Here is a 23,413-nt window from a genome sequence, read left to right on the forward strand (position 1 = left end):
GATTTGTTGTATCCTATTTATTAAGGATTAGAAACACTGAAAAAGACACTCAAAACACCTATGAAAACATGAAAAAATACACATCGAATAGCAAAAGATTTGTATAAACCGCTGATAACACTAAGGCTATGAAACCTTTTATTGACAATATCGTCAGCTGTCGCTGATGTTGGCACCATGCTAAGATAGTGTTGTTCACATATAAGAGTTTATTCTGTGAGCAGAAACCTGAGCCTTGAGATGTTGGGCCTTTTTTTTTTTACAGAGAGGTGTGAATATGCAGCTGCAGCAACCATGCAGTGATTTATTGGTGTATTTTTGGTCCATCCATGTTTCAATTTCAGTGAATGTGGTCTGTGCAGGGTTGTCCCAGTTATTTAGTTTCCTAGAACAGGTTTAGGTGCCTTCCTTATCCTAAGGGTATAAAAGTGGGGAAACAGGGTGCAAAGATGGACAGGTGGATGAAAAAACTATAAATAGCTAATTTAAAAGTTAGAGACATGATGGACACAGATCACTGGACAGAGTAAATCATGACAGATGTTTGTGCGTTTAAAGGGCTGGACTGAGCAAAGGCCTGGTCAGGAGAGTGGTGGCAGGGATCGGGTACTGACCGGGCAGTACTTCCCCCTGGATGGTGATGGAGGAGGCTGGGTAAGATGTGGTGATGATGGGAATGGGCGGATGTGTCCTCCATAGTACTCTCGCCCAGTCTCTGAGGCCTCAGCTTCCGGATCCTGAGACCGACCTCTGGGCCTGCGTAGCTGAGGGGGAGTGGGTGAGCAGGTGGGCATGCACCGGAAATGAGAGGGAGAGTGGTGGGAAGACATACGGCAGATAGGGGAAGAATAACACCCGGGAGCTGAGTGGCGACTTGGTGATGGATGGCGACCGGGTGAGCGGTGCCGGCCAGGTGAAGAGTGCCTCCCTCTCAGCGGTTCCTTGGTCTGTTTGGGGGATTTGTTTGACTTAGGAACCTTGGATGTCTTAGGTGTATTGGGTGATCTGGGAATGGGATGAGTGGTGGGGTAAGAACTGGATGAGTGAGAGGTGAGGCCTTGGCTGGGAGAGGCAGGGTCTCCATTGTTGGCAATCTTGTAGAGGAAGACATCATACTGAAGGGGCGGGTTGTTCTCTGGGTGAAGCTTGGCCTCTTTGGGGAGAAGCACTTCCAGGCCAATAGTCACTCCATCCTGATGTTGAAATATGGTAAGTGGAGAAGATTGCAACAATGCAGGAAGAGTCATGAAGGCAAAAACATGAAATCAAATTACATTGACAAGCACAGGGGTGACAGTGGGCCCCTGGGATAGCTGAAAGCTACAGTATTGATTTTTAGATTCTTGGTGTAATTAGCTTTTGGGGGAAAATGATGAGAAATACCAAATAACAAATACTGTGCTGATTTACATGTCCGGCAACTACAGAGCAACATTCAATTAATATTCACTCTCAAACTCCTGTGGCTCTTGTTCTCGATAACTCCAGAATAAGATCAGTGTCTGTTTGCTGAAGAAGGATGTAAGAGGCAGTAGCTCCAAAGAGTTACAGACTAGCTAGCTAAGCAGCGAGCTGAGAGACGCTTTGAGCTTCGTGGAGTTAAGGGAAACTGCACAGTTAGGTAATAATTTCCATTAGATACATAATAGAAATATAATGATTATAGCTTAAACTGTAATAAAATTTGGGACTAAGTGGCTATAAATGTTGAGAATTTATTTTAAACTGTTCTGAATATCAATATTCTTTTTCATAATGATGACATATATACTCACTGGCCACTTTATACAGGTACACTGCAGCAGCTCAGTGCATTTATGCATGAAGACAAGGTCTGCTGAGTTTCAAACAGAGCATCAGAATGGGGATGAACAGAAGTTTAAGTGACTTTGAATGTGGCATTGTTTGTTGGTGAACTGGTCTGACTCTTTTACAAACTGATGATTTGCTGGGATTTTCACATACAACCATCCTTGTTGATGTTCTCGGATGTTGGAGGAGAATTGCGACACCGCTTTGAACTTACATGAAGATAAAAGTAATTCAAATAACCACCCGTTACCACCCATTATCTCTGAACTTTATGTTAAAGCTTGAAGCAGGTGGGTCAGCAGAAGACCACACTGGGTGCCACTCCTGTCACCTAAGAACAGGATACTGAAGCTACAATTCAAAGAGCTCACCATTATTGGACAACAGAAGATTAGACCAGCGTTGTCTGGTCTGATGAGTCTTTCTGGTGCGACATTCAGATTAGAGGGTCAAAATTTTGTGTAATCAACATGAAAGCATTGCTCTATCCTGCCTTGAATCAATAGCTGAGGCTGGTGGTGGTGCTGTAACAGTGTGGGAGATTTACTTTTGGTTGCTGACCATGTCCATCCTTGTTATCCTGAAGTGTAACACACCATGTCACAAAGCTCAATCATCTCTAACTGGTTTCTTGAACATGACATGAGTTCGCAAATAGTTGCCACAGTCACCAGATCTGAATACAACAGAGCACCTTAGGGATGCTGTCATTTCAATATGGACCAAAATCTCTGAGAAATGTTTCAGCACCTCGTTGAATCTATACGACGAAGAATTAAAGCAGGGGCTCCAACCTGGCACTAGCAAGGTGTACCTAAAAAACTGTCAGGTGAGTGTATATGATACTTAAAAACACTGCTGTCAGAAGAGGTGTTTAGCATAGATGAATAAAAATAACTATGGCGAATTACATTCTCATCAGTGTAAGTACAGAGTGGAAGTTGGAATTTGGGGGGTATTCAAACAGGAACATGTGTACTTCTTAATACATGGAAAGTACAGATAAAGGAGCATACTACATCAAAAATTAAAAAAACAAAAGAAAACTCAGAAATCCTGTTTCCCTCTGCCAGTCTGGTTAAAAAGCCTGCGTTAAATTTCTTCATATTGAACAAAACATGTTTCATTTGAACCTTTTATTGCGGTTTCTATTCATTTGAGGGAGCTGTCCATGGTTCTGAATGGGCAATCACTATTGTGTGTGCAGACGGTGCAATCTGTGAGGAGCCTACTGTAGCACAAAAGCAGGGTCAGCCGAGCATTCAGTTATTATTAGCGGGAGAGCAGCTGGGCAGTAGTTAGCTTCATCATAGGCAGACATGCAGAGAAAGAAAGAAAGAAAGAGAAGAAAAAGAAAGAGCTGGACAGAGAGATACAGTCTGGAGGAAAGCTCACAACAACACACGGGGACAAGCTGGGTAAATTAAAAAGATTTATTCCAACAACCGTGAACTGCAATCCTCCATGTATACCAAAAAAAGTACAAAAGAATAGCAAGGTACATTAAAGCATTATAAATCACACTGAAAATCAAGACACAGCGTGTGTAATATATCTATTGTATATAGTATATCAACTCCGAGCAGTTACTTTGACCTCATGTAATCTAGACATATCCACTTATTAGCAAACATTAATATTTCGCAAATACAGATCCACTTAATTTCCACGTACTTCTTTTTATTTTATTTTTTGTTGCAAATATTATGTTTTCAGACACTTTTCATTGATAACACCAATGCATGCGGGCAGAGAGCGACAGTAAGGCGGGGCAAGCAGAGGTAAGGGGAAGGAGGGGCTGGGGAAATGTGAGAAAAGACAGCAAAGGATTTCATTGGCCAAAGACCAAGGCAGGGCATCAGCAGAAAGGAAAGTCAGTCAATAGTTGGTCCAAGCCAGAGGTTTTAGTCCAGCATAAGGGGCGGATATGAAAGGAAGGAGGAGGCGGCACCACTATGTGATCAGTGTTGGCATGGTAGCCTTGTAAACAAGACTATTGTGCTTTTCAAGTTGTATCTTTAATTCATGTTGTGCTTACTTTTTACATTAGGTCTCATCAGACTGCTAGAAATGCACAGTATGCACTTTGCATGGTGTAAACGATGTTAGCCTCGGCGCTATGTCGTTTGTGTGTGTGTGTGTGAGTGTGTGTGCACACTTTAACAGAAGGTGAAGCTTTATACCAGGTTGTTCTGGAGCATGTTTACCTCGGCTTTTTCCTCCGTGTTGTTAGGAGTGAGGCCGTGGTCGTGGACGGCGGAGGCCGGGCGGTTGTTCTCGTGCTTTGGGGAGTGAGAGTTGAGGATGTTCATAGACCCCTCCTCCTTGGGCTGCGGGGACTTGGCTTGGTTCTCCTGCTTCTGCGGCTCATCCTGCAGAGAAAGTTGGTTACGCTTCACAGATGCTTCATATGCAGAGAAAACGAAATTTTAATGACGAGGTACAAAACTATTCTGGGAAATACAACAACACTTCCATGGTGCCAGTCTTACAACTTACAACTCAAAGCTTTATCCATCTCACATCTGCACCTACAGGCACCTTAAAATCCCCAATTAACCTGACGCACATGTATTTGGACTGTGGGAGGACAATCCAGCATGCAAGGTGAGAACAAAAGCCTCTGGAAACTTCCAAACCAGACTTTTTCTTTGCTGTAAGAGAAAACCTTTACACCAGTGTGCAGCTAATATGCAAGACATGCACAGAGAGACTTACCAGAATGTAGTAAATGTGTTTTATCTAACTTAAATCATCAAGTAATTAGTGGAACCTTAAAAATCTACAAGTTCTTTTTATTTTGGGGGGAATTTGGTGAAACATTTGAACAATTTTGGAAGATTTGCTTTTAAAAAAGTTATGTCAAGTGGTTCCATACAACTCTTTTAGGTAGCTCCTAAGAAACTGTTTAAGTTTATCTGAGTCATTTGCTTGTGAAATACTTGTCTTATGTAGATACATTTTTTTGAGTGCACAGTATTTTGTTGAAAAATCACAAACACACTCAAGTACATTTTTTAAAAAACTATTTTGGTCAGTAAATCCAGCTAAACAGAATTCTTGTAAAATAATAATAGTGAGATTTCCTTTTTAAATTACTCTTTTTACTCTCTTAGCTGTGCAGATATGCATCTTTTACTGCTTGGGAATATAGATATGTGTACACTTTTTCCCCTGGCGAAGGTAAAGTTATGTTGAGGTCTAATAATCATCCTCAGGGGGGTCTATTTTGTGTAAGATTGCACCTTTAATTACAGAACTGAACTTTTACTGTACTGTTGTTTGCAAGAGTGTGCAATCACTTGCTCAGGCAGTCATTTAACAGGGAAAAACTGCTTAGTGTGTGCTGGGGAAAGATCTAATATAGTGGCGCATCGCTGTGCATTACGATTTTGCAGAGACAACTTAATCTGAACTGGCAGAAATACACTGCCAGACTAGGAGAGACAGACATCGCAGAGTAACTGGCCTAACTGAACTTAAAGATGACATTTATAACTGGTTAAAACAAAAAACACACAAAAAACCCTTCCAGAAAACCCTTCCCCTCTTGCTTGCTCAAGATAATCATTCTTGAAAGTCACGGAAAAACCACCACCACCACCTTCACATCCAGGCCTTTATCTAATCAGCTAATCATACTGCAGCATAAAAAAAAAAACCTGTTGGACCTATGACATTTAAAAGAAATTGCAATACAGGACATGTACCTGCAGGGGCTTTTTAACCCCCCGACCTGACATTTAGAGGATCCTGAAGATACCGAAAAGTAGCTATAATCACTACACTGAAATGCCAGCACCGCTCTCAGAGCAGCAGCTTATTTTTAAAAAAAAAAATCCTAATTTGATCACTTCAGGTAGTTCAGCTAAGTGTCGCTAATGGACTGAGAATCAGAATTCATTTCTGCAGATCAAATGTGAAGTCAGTCCCAGAGACTTGTTTTTGTAAGATGCAAATCCATTGTGTTTCGTGTCCGTGTGTCAGGCTCGTAATTGTTCAAGCTATCCATTGATTGGCTTTTCACTAACATCTGAAGGTCAAAGTCACATCAGGCGGTAAGTAGGGCACAATCGATCAGTTTCACTGGCTACTGTTGTACGCAATTCGCCGAACGCCCTTTCACATCAAAACAGGTTCCGAAAATTTAAAGTCGTGCTGTTGCTGTTGATCTCCTACACCCCCTACGCCGTTTAGGTTATTCTCCTATTATATCCGTCTTTATTCACAAGAATCCACACTGAATTTTAAGTATGAATTTACTCATGCATCAGTAACCTTCTCTATTGCCTTAGTAACCCAGCAGGCGATTGATGGATGTAAACAGGGGAACAAACACATCTTCCTGCAAACACAACACCCCCACAACACACACGCACACACACACACACACACACAAAAGAACTGTGGACAGAAATGAATGCATTACTGCATGCTACAGAATGCACAACCTGTGGAGGGGTACTGGGGAGAAAAGAGGAAACCTGCTGCAGGGGGACCCAAAATGGCTGTTTGAGCTGCATGAAGAGCAAGCAGCTGAGACAAAATGGTGGCTCAATTTCCTCAGCGAGCTTCTCAGGAAGCTGCAGAGGCGCAGGTAGGAGAGGCAGCAAATGTATGAACTCGCTGTTTCTCCACACAGCGATGCCTACATATCTGAACAACTGGCTGCAGGACGCCTGGCAGGGTGTGATTAATCATTACAGCTACATGGAATTCAGCTGATACGAGATCAGGTGCGGGAAGAGGTCGTGGAAGTGACAGCTTGCAGCGTATAAAGTGCAAAAGATTTACAGTACTGTGCAAAAGTCTTGAGCCGCATCTCTTTTCTTGATATTTTGCTGAGATAATGAGAAATAGATGTGGCGATTTATTAAAATGTGCAAGTATTCATGCATATAAGGCAAAAAAAGGAGTTTGTATAATTCTACCTTTAATCCACCTTTATTGTTCAACACAGCCTGAACTCTTTTAGTCAAGCGTTCTAGTAATTTCTTTAACTAATCTTCAGAAATAGTTCTCTAGGTTTCTTGAAGGACATTCAAAGCTTTTCTTTGGAAGAGAGTTATTTAGGGAGGCCAATCCATGACTGATAGTTCTTCACCGTGTGTTTGTCTATTTCAGGCATTTACTGCATTGGAAGTGTGGTCATTGTCATGGTAAAAAAAAAAAAAATGAAGCTGTTGCCGATCTAATGCTTTCCAGATGGTTTTGCATGATGAATTCTGTGTTTGGAATTTCATCAGTTTTGACAACAATTCCAACACCACTGGCTGAAATTAATATGCAACCCCTGACGGAGCCTCCACCATGATTTACAGATGGCTGTAGACATTGTTGTACCTCTCTCCTGACCTACTCTGTACATGCTGATGAAGGTTTGAACCCCCCAAAAAATGCAATTGATCCAACATGATGGGTTTTGTGACAGGCTGCTAGTAACAAAGTGCTCATACAGATACTATTTAAAACTGGTTCTTTGCTAATTGTCTATGTGTTGAATCAGGTGTCTTTTTTACACTTGAATGCCTCTGAAAATGGTCAGATCCAAGGACTGGACTGAAAATGGGTGAAAACGCAGCCAAATGGAAAAACTCTGAATGACCCTCACAAAGCCTGAGGAACTATTGTTCAAGAAAACTTTAAAACACATGGGAATGTCTGGCTACTTGAAACAAAATATAAAGGAGTAATGGGTGGTTCGAGATTTTTGCACAATACTGTAAGTTTCTAGCAGTTTCACAGTTGGGGACTTTAAAGCAAAGCCAGGGAGGAAGACTAATGTAGGCAATGTGGGCATCTCCTTTGTGCTTACCTGGAGCTGATTATAAGAATTTCTGGGTTTATAGTCCCAGGTAAAGCTGGCTGTTGATGGCCTCTGAGGGGAATTGGTCAGGGTGAAAAACATTAAACACAGACATACGCTACATTTTCATCTATGTCTTGATATAACAGGACAACATTATGGTGTGTTTTGGTGTGCCTGCAAACTTCAGATGGCAGTTTAATAACAAGAACAGTGCAGCAGAAACATACAGTAGACTGAATCATCAAGCGAAGCTGGCAGGGAGACAACACAGGAGAGAACACAATGAGGTGGGAAGGGGGAAAAATATATAGAAAAATGAAATAAAACCTAAGAAAAAGGGGGGAAAGGGGCCAAACATGAGGAGAGCTGGGCATACCTGACAGATAATGTTGTCATAGTACGCCAGGTTGTGAGTATGAGCTTGGGGAGCGGGCGGAGGGGTGTCACACAGTTTCCTTACGTTTGGCTGTGAGCCGTCAGCTGTTGTGGAAACTGAGAGGCCGTCCGTCTGTGGCTCGCTGCTCTGTGGGCGGTACTTACTGCAGGATGGCAGAGAGAGAGATTTGTGTGGTAAATATTTGGAGTAATATGGTTGTTTTTTGCATTCATATCTTTAAGAGCTGCATTTTTTCTCCACTACGTATACCAGCTCGCACAAAACACATGTCACTTCTGTGAAAACCAAATAATTTAGCAGACTGACTATAGACTTCCTTTCACATGTGCTCTGCTTTGACTGCCATGTGCTTGTAATAAGGTTGTCACCTCGCTTTGCACCGACCAAACTGTGAGTCACAGCTCTCTTTTCAAAAATATTTTCTCACTTCCCGGTCAAACGCACACACCTGCGTTTGCGAAGGCGCTTGTTCTCGTTCTTGAGGTGGTGCAGCCTCTTGGCAAAGAATACGATGATCATAAAAAGCAGCAGGAGGACCACGGAGGACACGCCCACCACCACGCACAGCACCTGGAACTCGGTGACGGCCCAGTCGCAACGCGCACCTTTGTTCCACACGTAGTCCTGCACATTGCACCTGGATTAAGAAGGAATATAAAGAGACCATATTAATTTATTATTATTAACTTTCTGTCTTTCTTTCTATCCTCAAAATAAAAAAGCCAAATGCCCAAGAAGGTGTGTGCCTGTGTGCCAGAATTATGCCTACAATGTGTAAGTGTAAACTTGTACTCAGAGCTATTGACATGCTGTCCTGAGGTCTTTCCAGCAAAGCAGGGATTTGGCCTGCAGCCTAGCCCCTTAATGAGATCAAAGGATCAGAACACGTGTGTGTGTGTGTGTGTGTGTGTGTGCGTTTTCCATATTCCTGATCTTTTTCTGTCAAACTACTTACAACTTTTTCACTGCTGTTTGAGCATATGTAAGTGTGTGTGTCCATATGCATGTGTGTGTGTGTGTGTGTGTGTGCATATTACTCAGCAGGTATGATAAGATAAGCAACAGTTTGCCTCCAAGCTTACAGAGAGGCTGCAGGAGAGGGCAGATGGTGCCATCAAGGCGTGAATGAATGCTTGTGCATTTGCATGAGCAGTGTGCGAGCGCGCGAGTTTGTGTGACCTCAGTGTATTGTCATCTTTCTCGTACTTTCTATTTGTGCATGCTGTGTGTCTCTGTCAGCTGCCAGCAGCCTAACAACACACACACCCTCTTTTACGCCCTGCCTCCAAAACCCAAAACTGAGATTATCTCTTGGGGACCCTGCTGTGATCTTGACAAACCCTTGTGACACATCAGGCCAGCCTTCTGTTTCCGTGTTTGTGCGTGCGTGTGTGTGTCTGTGTTTCCAGTGTTCATGCTACATCTTTTCAATTGTGTGGGAGAACAAGCATATTGGAAATTATCCCAAGAAGACAAATTAAAAAGGGGAATATTTTAGCACCCAACGACCCTCTCGGGCACCCCTGCTGCCTTGCACATAATGTGCACACACAAATGCCAGTTGCTCACCAAAAAGTCACATCCTGCCTTTAAATTACTATGCATGATGGAAAAAGGAAGACTGTATGATCCTGTGTTTGCATAGCTCTCACCTGCAGAAGGCTCCCATTCCTGGCACTACGGTGCACACCCCTTGATTGAAGCAGAAATTGGGTTTGACGTCACACTGAGATACACACACCCCAGGCCCAGACTGTACAAAGCCCAGCCTGCAGCCACCCTCCCCCATGGCACCTCCTAAGCCTAGCCCCTCATCCTGGTCTTGCCCTGACATGGGAGGAGCTGGTAAGGGTGGCCTGCTGTCCACGTTAGGCTTGACCTTGTCGGGAACAGCAGAAGAACCAGCCAGGAGCGGATTCTCATCCTCCATTTCTGCTGGAGGTGACGGGGAGGGTTCGGGTTCTGGGGTTGTATCGACTGCCGAGGGGTCGTCATCATCGGGGGATAGATAGTCGTAAAAATCAGAAAGGGTCCATGATGTAGGGTCGCCTGGCTTCTGCTTTTGGGGCTTGGGGGCTTTTGCCCATCCCAGAGCAGCATCGGAGGGCACGACGTCGGGGGCAGGACTGTGAAACTCCACGGTGATGACGTCATCGGATAAGGGGTTCCCGGGCTGATCTGGACCCCCACCTCCTGCGGTTAGCTCCTCCGCCACAGGTGGGTCCTCCTCTACAAAATCCAAGTGGACGCGCTTATGTGAGTGGTGGTGTTTGGCGGAGCTGAGTGGGAGTTTGGCACCAAACACAAGGCCTGCTCCAATCAGATGGTCTCTCTCTGCTGAGTCATCACTTAGCACCATCCTGGTGTTCAAGGCCTCCTTGTTGACAGATGAATGGTTGTGATGATGGTGGTGTTTGCCAATTGAATGCCTCCCTGTCAATCACACACAACAAGGGTTAAGAGCTCAACTTTTGACTTTTAACTCTGGAAACTGTGAAGCATGCAGTTCATGCTTTCCATTAAAATCTGTAGCCTCTAGACCCAAGCCATCGCAGCAGCCAAAGAAGACATTAAACAGCTGCTTTAAAAGCCTTTTATTGGGTGAACCTACTTTGATGTGTGAAACTGAGGAACCCTGACATATTTACAAATCATAACACCAAAGAATAACAGAAAACTGAATTGTTTTGGCTTTTATTTGCTGTGGTCTTACTCTTCACAAAAAGTACACACAAAGGTTTTTATAGATAGATTTAACCAGTCCGAAGGTGCTGAGTCTAGTTTTGTATGATAAAGACTGAGGCCCAAGGATAAAGTGTGAATGGCTTTGGTAGATCCACTGCAGTCTCCACCACAGCCTTGTGCAGAGGTGCTTTAGAGTTGTATTAGCCTGGTTTTCTAAGAGAATTCACCATCTCCCTGACTATTAACTCCTCTGAGCTTTAAAATATTATTCAATTATAAACCAAAAAATACAAAATCTATTCAGTGTGAGTGAAAGTGTTACTAAAAACTTGGCTCCACTTTCCCTTTGAAAAGCCAACTGATTACTTGTCAAAGAAATGTCAACAAGAGCTGAAGACTGCATGATGTAGGATTAGCGCCTGAGTTATGTGCTCTAGTGACCGAGACCGGGTGAGGATTAGATTAGGGGTTAGAGTTGTAGGTTAGAAGCCGCCTGGCTGGAAACTTCTCTTGCTTTTAGCAGTCTACAGAGAAAGACGCACACTCATAGGCAGAAAGGCGAAGATATCACCAGAAAAGTCTTAAAATCTTCCAGCAGGCAGCAGACTGCTAATTGGCCCCTCACTGCATGCTCATTCTCGGCAGCCACACATAATTAAAACCCACAGAACTCTCTTTTAAATTCAAGCGGAGACACGTATTTCCAAAAGAATTTGGTAACACTGCAAAAAAAATGCACTTGATATCTTGACAAATTTCCACTTGGTGAAATGGTGCAGCTATAAAACGCAGAGTCTCTGTGATTTAAGCCAGCGTGAGCATTATATCACCTCAGTAAATCTGGCAAATAGTTTAAGCAAGATAAGGAAATAACAGGATACTATCAAAGGCAGTTTCAGCCTCCTACTTTTGGGCATCTAGGAATAATAAGTGGGTAAAAAGGAAGGTAGGTGTAGTAATAGCTCAGAGGTTAGGAAAGCAGGCTTTTAGTTTGAAGATTAGAGGCCAGCTGCTGGGATCTCCTCCTGCCTGTGAGATTCAGTTTGGGGTTGGGGGTTTTTTGTACATGATGTCTGACTAGACTAAGGTTATTACACAAAAACTTAATTTAGAGATTACAAGATTAATTTGTTTTATTCCATAAAAGTTGGAGTGATTTTTAGAGTGCAGTATGACTGTGTGTGGAGTCCACTTCAGAGCTGTCTTTCTAAAACACAGTGAAACTATAGGGTGGGCACTGGATGTGTGGAAGGTGGGTTGCAGGCTACCCAGTACTACTTCTTCTTTCTAAGTGATTCCCTGGCTCCTGCTAAGAAATTAGAAACAGCACGGTGCTATTTTTCCATTGGCTGAAAAAATTTCACTTTTTGATTGGGTGAGGAGCACACATGCCTGAGTGAGCTCAGCTACTCCCTGTCTGGCATATGATGCTGTGTTCATACATTTAGATTTTCTTTCTTGCCAGGACTCAAATGATACCCCTCCCACACTGAAGACACTCGGGCCAAATTTTAAGGATATCTGTTTAAACTGAAACATTTTTAAAGCATTATTTATACTAAATTGTAACGTTGTCAGCTTGGCATTCATTTGGGCACAGGGAGAGAAATCAAGCCTGACATCTAAACGCAAAAATTCCCCAAATGTGAAATTCACAAATTAGCACATAACAAGGAGGCGCTGCTGATTGCTGCTGGAAACACACCTGACCAAGAACTGTTTGAGCACTTAAAAAAAACACAACATATCGTTTTTACACATATGTTTTACTGCAATTAAACAAACGAGATACCGTAATTTGTTCCCAGAGTTCATAAATGTGTATTTTTTCTGCAGCTGAACAATAACAGGTGAGCTGATGTTTATCATTTTTGTTCTGAGTTAAACTAAAAGCTTTAGCTTTTAAGTTTTAAACAGACATAAAAGAGCACTAAACGAATCCTGAAGCATATCAGAGGATTGTGCAACAGCATTAATGATGTAGAAGTATAACTTTTACAGAATTAAAAAAAAAAACACTTTTCTGGATGTAAAGCAAAAAAACTTTTTAAGTGGTTTTCCTGAGATTTTACTGGTGATCCTGTATATAAAGTTTATATGTGTTGGACACAACTAAAGTTAATGTAGATGGTGGTTCAAAGTATTTCTTTCATTAAAGAAAGAAAGAAAGAACTGGCTGCAGTGTTCCCACAGTTCACTACATTTCAAGAAGCCACTTCTTCACACTTTTCCACTGGCTCGTACATCTGCAAATGGCCAAACATGGCTGGGCTGGACAGCTTCTCTCCCACCAGCACCCTGAGATCAACGTGTCCAATGAGATCCCTGCTTTCAGTGTCTGGCACTTCATTCGGGACTAATACAAAAACCATCTGAACGTGCCTCGAGTCACGGAGACTAGCGGTGGCTGAGGAACCATGAGATTCACCTCACACACACATACACACACACACAGTGCAGTTGCCATGGTGAGATGTAAAGAGGTGCCAGGTTGAAAGGAGGAATGGAGCGAGGGAGTTGCAGTGGAAACAGAGAATCTAGTGTTGGTGCTCTCTCTTGTTTTTCGATCAATCAGCCAGGCAGTCACTCTGCGTTTTATGCCAGCTCCATCTCTGGGAAAACTCAGGTGGCAAGGATTGCAATGCCTCACACTTTGGAGGAGAGACAGGCTCCACCGGCTAAATCTGATTACAATGAATTCTGCTTTCATTTAAAGGTTCAGTCTGCCGATTTGTTCTCTGTTGAGATGCGGATGCTGCGTATCCTGTTAGCAGCTGGCAGTCTTCGTGGAGATTACAAGAGCAAAGGGGCACAGGAAGAGATTACAAGGGCAAGATGATCAAATTGAATGCACGAGCCCCAGCTTGCTTAGCAGTCTTAGAAACAGTGCGATTTGTGCCTTTAGCTGCCGCTCGGCTCTTAACCTCTGGCATCACACGGAGCATGTCACCATGGTAACAAGTTTTACCTGAGGTCACTGTGATTGGTTGGAGTGCAGACTCCCAGCGGCCTTACCATCAGGGCACAGTGGGAAGGAACCCTGCACACAAGTACATTGTAACCACCTTTGACCACCAATATAAACCTAAAAGATGCTGACTACAGCTATTATTTTCACAGTCAGCAGTCAGATAAAGGTGCCTACTGAGCAAAACTGCAACATCCAAATGTAAGAATGTATTAATACTTGAGCCTTATTGATTTATTTTACAATCAAACATTCATTTATGATGAAAACCTGCAGCCTCCGCCCATTGATCCGTAGGCATTCAAGATTTTTTTCCTCCTCCCCATCTCTGCGAAGGAAAGAAAATCAAGGAGATGCTGATGATCTGATGTATTCTGACATATTATGAGCTTTCTGGGGCTACGGGGCAGATGGACCTCACATTATGTACTGGATACACAGAAGCACACACATACTCACATGGAGGAACGCTGGGGTTCTGGATTCAGTCCACATTGTTTTACCGGCATGGCCAACAAGAGAAATCTATTCCCGCAGGAATGTTTGTGTGTGTGTGGATTGAGCTCAAAATGATTAGCCAATTAATCAATCAGCTGACTGCAAGAATAATCTCCAGTTTATATTTGATAATTTATTAAAATCAAGTAAAAGTGACAGATTTTTTTGGGGTGTGACTTTGTATCTTATGATGGTAACTCACCACCACATCACCGTTAGACAAAAATACCTTGACTAAAGGCAGCACTGAACTTGTGAACATTTTATAGACTAAATAAATAAAAACCAATGAAGTCAAATTACCCAGTCATGAAAAAAAAACGTATATTATAAAGACATTAGTCTGCTGAAGCAAACCTCTCTGCGTGAGTAAAAGAACGTATTAAATTTGAGCTGAAAATGACGTTATGACAGCAGGTGCTGCATGTTAAGGGACTCTGCAGGAATACTAAAGCAGTAGTGAATCACTTTACTTGTTTCTTCGTTTTATGTGATGAGCAGGTTACTGTTTAGTGAAAAGCAAAATATCTAAAAGATTTGCATCTCCCCAGGCAGCCAGTGAAATAAGAATCCCCTGTAGGCCCCTGCTACTCTTAATTAAACAAATATCCCCTGGCAAGTGGTCTGCGGGCTTTAAACATGGGGGACAGGATGCCAGGCATATATTTACCGGTCAGTAGATTAGATTAGATTAGATAGAACTTTATTAATCCCTCGGGTGGGTTCCTCTGGGTATGACATAGAGTTAACGCCTCGCTATCCACTGAGGGCGCGAGACAAGGCTGCATGGGTGGGGGGGGATTACAGCTGATGCGCGTGCTCGTGTGAACCCCAACGACCCTCTGCGTGCACAACCCACCCTGTTGCTGGGCAGCGACAGCAGTAGCGCTCATTTTTTATATTTCCAGGATTTTTCACATTTCCACCACTCGGGGGGAGCACGCGGGCGCGTGTCTATGCCACACAGATACACAGACAGACACACGCACAGAGCAGGAACCGTCTGTGTCAGATTTGTGTTCCCACAAATCCCAGGGGATGGACAGTAAACGAGAAGGAGGAGAGGGGAGCGGGGTTGGCCTGTCCAGTCGTCTCGCCCCCCACCCCTCCTTCTCCTCAATGTCTAGAGGAATTCAGTCCTTTCAGCACCATGAATGGGCCTCCTGTAGCCCGGCCACGGTGCACCTAATCCCGCCTTTGTCTGGGGAACGCACCGGCACGGCGGGTCGCAGCTGCAGTGCTGAACTGTAAAATGTGTCTGTCGCTGTGATCGTCCACAGACATCTCATTATTTTTCATTTAAAAAAATGTACAGCCGGGTAGTAGATCTTACATCTTTGAATTAACATAATTACAGGCAGGGGGAGGTTCCCCCCCCCCCTCCTACCCGCCTTTCACACGCTTAATGAACCTGATACTGGCTGAACCCTGCCCACAGCCACTGGTTCAAGTGTCACTAGTGATCAGTACATATAGCAGCCAATAGGATGAGAGACAAAAAATATAAGGTTTATCTGCAGAATGTAGTGATTGGTTGGACTGAGAATCCAATTTTGTTCGTGCTATAAAAATGTGGACATTTGGGCATTTCTAATGGCGAATGGCCAAACTAATCAATGCATTGATAAATGTGTCCTCACAAAACAGAATTACCAAGCAAAGGCTTAATAATCATAATGGATAATGCCAACAGTGCCCACATTTTAAATGGCATCTATATTTCCATGGCGCATGCACGGACAATTGGATTTGTCATTATTTCTAATCTATGCCAAAGCAAGTGTGATTTGGATTCACGCACGTGCGCGTGCTTCCTTACAGAAATAATTAAAGGCAGCACGCACGCACAGGGTGGGACACGGTAGATCCGCGGACTTACCGTGAGCAGACACAGGGAGGATGACCATTGAGATGGTCAGGAGCACCTGCCAGGTCCCCAAACGGCTGTCAGCGCGCGCCATAACGTGGGCTTATTCCCTTGGATACAGTGATGCAAACTCTGGTCCTCGTTTCGCCGGTCAGACCGTGGACTGTACAATAATCCTCACAGAACTTCAGAGCTTGTCTGTTTTCGCCATGTCGCCTTTATCCTTCCAAACGCCTGATCTCTCTCTCAGCTGCAGTGTGTGCGCGCGCGTGCGTGTGTGTCAACTGTTTAACGGCTAGGGTTCGGTTCCATTGTCCCGGGCGGGTGTCCTCTTCTCCACAGCTTTTGCGCGCGTGCCACTCCGTCGACAGCTGAAGCGTCACCGCGAGGAGTTGTAGTAGTAAAATGCGCGCGACCAGCGAAGGGTCTGCAGACTAGATTCTAATGAGACTGGGTCGTCGAACTGATACGCCTTTTCCCAGCTTTTGGTTACACCGGCGAAGAACGCGCGCGCACAGTGCGCCTCGGTGTCAGAGTGCCAGGCCGCACGCGCACAGACAATCACTCGAGCAAATGCTCCCGGTGTCCAGTCTCTCGTGCAGAATGGGGGTGAGTGGGGGATTTAAACAGCGTCTGCTGTCACTGGAAGTCAATATGCTCCAGTTTACGCCACAGCTAATGTGTGTGTGAGCTTCGGTCCAAGAGTCTCTCTCTCTCTCTCTCTCTCTCTCTCTCTCTCTCTCTCTCTCTCTCTCCCCGTGTGGTTTTTATATGTCACCGGGTTATTTGGGCACATAATGCCTTTGGCCAACAGACAGAGAGAGGTTTGCTCTTCTTTAAGAGTGTGCGTTTAGATAATCCTCTTAGTCTTATATTGAGATATAGACTCCAGACAATAGCAGCTGCTGGTGAACAGCCCCCCCCCCCAACACACACACACACTCTGACCAAGCCAACATACCCCCTTTGGATCTCCTAAAGTATGATTTTCATAATCCCTCCCCAATTGTATCGCTTTCCCCCTCTATCTTCCTAAATCAGTTGCTTCCTAAAACAGTGTAATCACTGCTCTGTCACACGAATCCCTTCTCCCATCTCTGTGTCTGCACTACAGTCACCAACAGCTCACGAAATGGCCTGCGGAGGGCAGAGTATCTGCTCTACTCCTAAATGGGATTATGTCAAATACATTATGAAATAATTAGGACCAAATGCTCTGTTCCTAGTGAACAAATTACACTTTTCCTCATTACTCATTAAATCAGGAGTGAATTGATCCCAGCCAACACTGTGCGCTCCCTCCTGCTGTTCACTATCAATTACCCTAAAAAACACTAAAATCTAAAGAGTCCAAACACAATCAGTCTACACTCCTGACAACAGAACAGTAGAGGTTTTTTTTTGTTTATTTATTTTTATTTATTTATTTATTTATATGAGATGGTGCTAGCAGGGTGGAGGGACAGCCACACAAGAGGATGACAGAGAAAGAGAGAGACATGAGGATTCAGGGGCTGGACAGAGATGTGTGTGCATAGAAAAGGGGTGAACCTTTGGTGGTGGAAATCGAGAAACAGAAAAATGTTCACAGATGCACTGCCAAACAGAGCAGAACAAAATTGCTTCCGCACCCAACTACTGCCCCTGCAAACACACACACACACACACACACACACACACACACACACACACACACACACACACACACACACACACACACACACAGAGAGAGAGATAGATAGATAGATAGATAGATAGATAGATAGATAGATAGATAGATAGATAGATAGATAGATAGATAGATAGATAGATAGATAGATAGATAGATAGATAGATAGATAGATAGATAGATCAAAATAAATGTACACAAGCACATGCATGTCATCTTTCAGTTGTCCCTCTTTCTTTGGTGATTGAATTCATTCGACTGTTTGGATATTTGCAGGGAGAGCTGTTTGGGGACCAAAAGGAAAGGAGTGTATTACTGTGCAGGGTGAACAGATGGATCTTACTGAGAAACAGAATGGAAGAATAACACACCTTAGTCGACGCCAAGCTCTGTGCGTGCATGTTGCGTTCGCTCCACGTTGCTTTTTCCATCCTGTTCCTGGGCTGAACAGTGAGGGGTGAACAGGATGTCCAAAACACCCTCCAAGTGCATATTCTGCGTGTCACTGTAGATGCTGCAACAACCAGTCTACACAGGGCGAAGACAAGACTGCTTTTTGAATTGCATCCACACCCATAAAGCCTTGGGCTTGGTAAGTAACAGTGTGTGGTCCTTTCAGTGAAGCAGTGTTTTTGTCCTATAGAAACTCATCTATTCAAAAAAACTGGGACCTTCATAATATTACCAACACCTTTGTCATCCATGTTATGATCTGGCTCAAAGAAGTTTCACAAAGAAGAGGTTTTATTTTAAATTACATAATAAATTTGCTAAAACTGTTGGTACCGACAAGAGCATAATGAAAAAATCTGGTGTGCCTCTCCAAAGTCAGCCTCAGACATGCATTTATCTACGCCACACCAGGTGTGGTCAGTTTAGCCCAGTAACACCTGCAGACTCTTGCACTGCCACTGCAAAGAGAATAGGGGTTTCAGAGGGTTGTAAAATCCATAATCCATTAAATTGTATCACAAAAAGAAGAAAGCTCTAACTTTTACCACATTTCCAATGTTTATTGACCTTGACACGGATAGCCAGCTAAGTCATTCAATGCGAAATCAGTAAAATCTGACAGTTCCCACCTGAACTTTGCACACGTTGTGCATTTGTATAAGGCTCACTTGTTTTATTGTACAAAAATCAGCTGACTCTGCAGGGGCTAGGAAGGAGGCACTCATTTGTTTTGCTTGGAACATCCCAGCTCTGTAACCTGAATGCACTAATAACAATGCAGAGATACAGAAACGTGTCTCATGAATACCACCGAACGGGCAGTGAAGGCTGCCCAGCGACATCCTTTAATTGGGTGGCTTTCTTGCTAAGCTGGAGTCCTGGACTTTACATTTTGGCTTGCTTTTCATTTTTTATTTCTCCTTGAGAAACAGCTTATGCCAAATCAAATCACGTCGCATACCCAGGAACTCATTAGCGCCCCTCCTTTTGCTCCAACAAATTGTTCTTCTGATGCATCGTGCTGAGCGTAAGGGGAATAGGAACATGAGGTGAACAAGCTACACATTTTACAGCTCAGTATGCAAAGCTTATAATTTGTGGCCCAGCATAACCGTCACAGTGTGATGAATATTGTTTGAAGGGATAAGAGATAATAAAGGGTAACAACAGGCGTAGTAAATAAAAAAGCACTCACTGACCTGGTTTCTGTGCATAATGATTGGCTTTAAACGACTTCTTAAACAATGTTGTCAAGAATTTATTAGAGATGAGTTTGAATAATATTGGAAAAATGATTTCTATCATGGCATAAACAGTGTACAACCGCTATAACCTTATAGATTTATCAAGATCTATAAAAATATACATACAAACCACTTCTGATGCTCATACTTAGTAACACAGGCCTCTTTCCCGCTGATGCAGTGCAGGTGCCAGTTCTGCCCTGTTGCCTGGCTCTGCCCTAGACTGGTTTTCTTCCTACTTATCAGACAGGACCTTCTCTGTTAGGACTGATAGGTTCTCCTCTAACACTGCTGCCCTGACCTGTGGTGTCCCACAGGGCTCAGTTTTAGGTCCATTACTATTTTCTTTTTATATGCTTCCTTTAGCTAGTATCATTCAATCTTTTAGCAACCTGTCTTATCATTTTTATGCTGATGACATTCAGCTCCATATGTCCTTTAAGCCTCATCAGCTGGATAGGCTGTCCACCCTAGTCCAGTGCTTAACCCAGGTTTCTGATTGGCTTTCAAGCAACTACCTTGTTCTAAATACTAACAAGACCGAGACCATGATCATAGCTCCTCCTGAGCTACATTCTAAAATCAGTCAGGTTCTTGCCTCTTTCTGTCCATCTGTCAAGTCAAATATTCGAAATCTTGGAGTAATATTTGACTCTTCTCTGGGCCTTGACTCTCATGTAAAATCTTTGTCTCGTTCCTGTTTCTATCATTTAAGAAACATATCTAAACTGCGACATATGGTTTCCTCAGCTGAACTGGAAAAACTCATTCATGCATTTGTGTCATCACGCTTAGATTACTGTAATTCCCTGTTTACTAGCTTGGATAAATCATCTCTCTCTCGCCTCCAGACAATACAAAACGCAGCAGCCAGATTACTAACTCGCTCTACCAAGCGTGTTCACATCACTCCCATCTTATATTCTTTACATTGGCTCCCAATAGAGTTTAGAATTCGCTTTAAAATTCTTGTTTTAACATACAGAGCACTAAATGGCCAGGCTCCAGATTACTTATCCAAGCTTCTTTTAAAATACACTGCTGCTCGTCATCTCCGCTCACAGACTCAGAGTCTCTTAGTTGTTCCCCGTACACGATTGAAGACAAAAGGGGACAGAGCCTTTCAGTCTGTTGCACCAAGGCTGTGGAACAGTTTACCACTACAATTACGTTTGCTTGACTCTGTGGATTCTTTTAAAAAACAGTTAAAAACTCTTCTGTTCAAACAAGCCTTTTGTTGATCTACATATTTTATTTTATTTTTTTTACATTATTTACATTTGATTTTTTACATTGTATATAATGTCTATTGATTTTATTGTTTATTTTAATATTTTAATATTTGTGTACAGCGCTTTGTGATTGCCTGTCTGCGAAAAGCGCTTAATAAATAAAGTTTGCTTACTTACTTACTTACTTACTAATAATACATAAAGTATTTGTTCGCTTTAGTGTAAATGTTTATGATTTTGAAAGTATGTGGTTCTATGCATTATATGGGTTACATATGAAACTGATGTACAAGGTCATCCTGAGGCTTTTAATTAGGAAGATTCGGTTATACAACATTGCAGTGTTGTTGCTCATCTTGATTTTAGTAGCTTGCCATTTGTGTTGATGTGGCCTGTTTGGGTTCATTGGTGGAGTTCACTTGTTCCCTATTATTGGAATTTTTGTCCTGTATAAAATATTCAAATGAAATTTTATTTAAAAAAAAAAAAGGCATGAGAAAGATTTGAAAGGTTTTTGTTAACACGATCTTTTTGAAACTTTGCTCTCGGTTTCTAGTTTAAAGGGATAACACAGGTGTAGCCTAAAATGAAATTAGGACACCTGATATGTCATATGTTTACAGACTAATAAGCAGTAAGCAAACTACAACTGTCACTAGTTCATGACCAAAGCTATCTACCAAGCAGCTGAAACATTTCTCAGAATAATGCAGTCAATTCAGCTGAGAGTTTAGTCACTTACGTCACTATTGTTACTGACATGAAGCTATTCTGTGTGTGGATAATAGCCTGCTGCCACAGTCTTAAATCTTTAAATGTTTTGTTTTTACTGCCTTGTGGGATTGCAAGTCTGAATTTATTATTATCTTTTGGTTGTTTTTTATGTTGTCATTTTTGGACAGTTATAGCTCTTACTTTTGGAGGCATGACTGTGGAAGTAGCATGTGAGACAGTTCCAACGTTTGAAGCTGTGGCCGTAACAGCAATAACCTCCCTGGTCTTCCTTGGTTACTGCGAGGTGACTGAAGGCATGAAGAGTGAGTCTACATCTGTACACATTTTTAACCATTTAGTTTAGTTTTTGTTTTTTCTCATTGACCCTTGTATGGGGTCAAAGGGCAGCCTCCCTCTGCCAATACCTTGCTGATCAGTTGTTATTTTCTTATTTTATAGAGTGATGACCTGATGCAGGTGTTAAACTGTAGTTTTCTTTCCCGTCTGCCTGAAAGGCCCTGTGATTTGCTTGTTATAAAATCTCCCCATGTAATCATTTTATCTTATTAGACATTTGAGTGAACATTTATTTAATTCACATAATCCCTCACTGGTGACTTTAGTATGTAGACCTCTTCAACTAATCGCCCAATGGCAGCAGCTCAGTGCATTTAGGCATGCAGACATGGTCAAGATGATCTCCTGAAGTTCAAACTGAGCATCAAAATGAGAAAGAAACTGAACTGAGTATTTCAGAAACTGCTGATCTGCTGGGATTGGGCTGATACGAAGACTATGGTCGCTCAAATAACCACTTGTTGCATACCATGCTATACAGAAGAGCAACTCTGAATGTGCAACATGTTGCACCTTGAAGCAGATGAGCTACAGCAGTAGAAAACCACACTGGGTGCTGCTGCTGTCAGCTAAAAACAGGAAACTGAGGCTATTTAATGTGGTTTATAATGCATTATAAAAACACAGAAAATAGAATTTAAAATTAATTCACTTTTTTTTTTAAATTGTCATGAAATTGTTAATAAAAATCTATGACAAGAAAATCTAAAGCATTAAATTCACCACTGATCTGAGCCTCTGACTCACATTTTTTTACTGGGTCATGACTCAATCAGTTAACTTGAAATGATGAACGTACACTTTGCCACAGGACAACAATCGTGTCAGTTAACATTAAGAATATTGCTTAAAGAAAAAGGAGAAAATGAGAATATAGAATTTCTTTCTCTTGCTACTTTGTAAAAAAAAAGATTTAGTCTGTGTGGGTTCTCTCCAGGTACTCCAGCTTCCTCCCACATTGCAAAGACCTACAGTTAGTGGGGTTAAGTTAAGGTCTGGTATAGGCTCCAGACCCACCGCGACCCTGAATAGGATAAGTGGAAGAGGATGGATATATCCTTTATTTAACCAGATAGAAGCCTCACTGAGATTACAAAATTCATTTTTCCAAGAGAGACCTGGCAGCAGAAATTACAAGTATACCACATAACAATATAAAAAGTAAACGAACAAATACACCTGACATATATTACAAATTACAAGGCAAGTGAATGCAAACATCCGACTCCTACGCACTAACAAAACATCGCAAGAGAAACAGCAAAAGCAGTTTCACTGATCGAGAGAATTATTTTCTCTAAATGCAAAGAGAGAAAAAAGGTCGCAGCCACTGCAGTGTTGTTAGAGAACTCCTATAGGCTGCATCATTTCTACCATGCAGATGCCTTTAATTGGAAGAGGACGTGTGCACTTTCTTTATGATACACATGAACACAGAACAGCCATCACTGACTCTCAAAGCTCTGCCAGGATTACGGGACTGTAGAATTCAGGTGATCAGGTTTAATTAATACACACATAATTTGATCCAGCTTTTTCATAATTATCAATCATATAAAAACATGTAACATATTTACCTAAGGGTTCCTGAAAAGGGTATGCATTCACTGGACACTTTAATAGGCACACCTTGCTAATGCCTGGGTTGGACCCGCTTTCACCTTCAGAACTGCTTAAATTCTTCATGGCAGATTCAACAAGGGGCTGG

The 23,413-nt window shown here is 42.5% G+C and overlaps 1 protein-coding gene across 1 annotated transcript; it reads right to left on the reverse strand.

Moving 5' to 3' along the window:
• Window positions 1-2: 2 nt before the first annotated feature.
• On the reverse strand, window positions 3-16,753 carry cspg5b (chondroitin sulfate proteoglycan 5b). Its single transcript, XM_085445530.1, has 6 exons — window positions 16,049-16,753; window positions 9,671-10,451; window positions 8,467-8,655; window positions 7,998-8,160; window positions 4,020-4,184; window positions 3-1,193 (listed from the first exon to the last, which is right to left on the reverse strand). Exons 1-6 carry the CDS (start codon window positions 16,128-16,130, stop codon window positions 582-584), a joined length of 1,992 nt encoding a protein of 663 aa, XP_085301656.1. The 5' UTR covers window positions 16,131-16,753; the 3' UTR covers window positions 3-581.
• Window positions 16,754-23,413: the final 6,660 nt, after the last annotated feature.

This window comes from Copadichromis virginalis, linkage group LG22 (assembly GCF_057382275.1).
Source record: "Copadichromis virginalis isolate Kocher_CV1m ecotype Utaka linkage group LG22, C_Virginalis_male_GT1.1, whole genome shotgun sequence".
Classification (NCBI taxonomy): Eukaryota; Metazoa; Chordata; class Actinopteri; order Cichliformes; family Cichlidae; genus Copadichromis; species Copadichromis virginalis.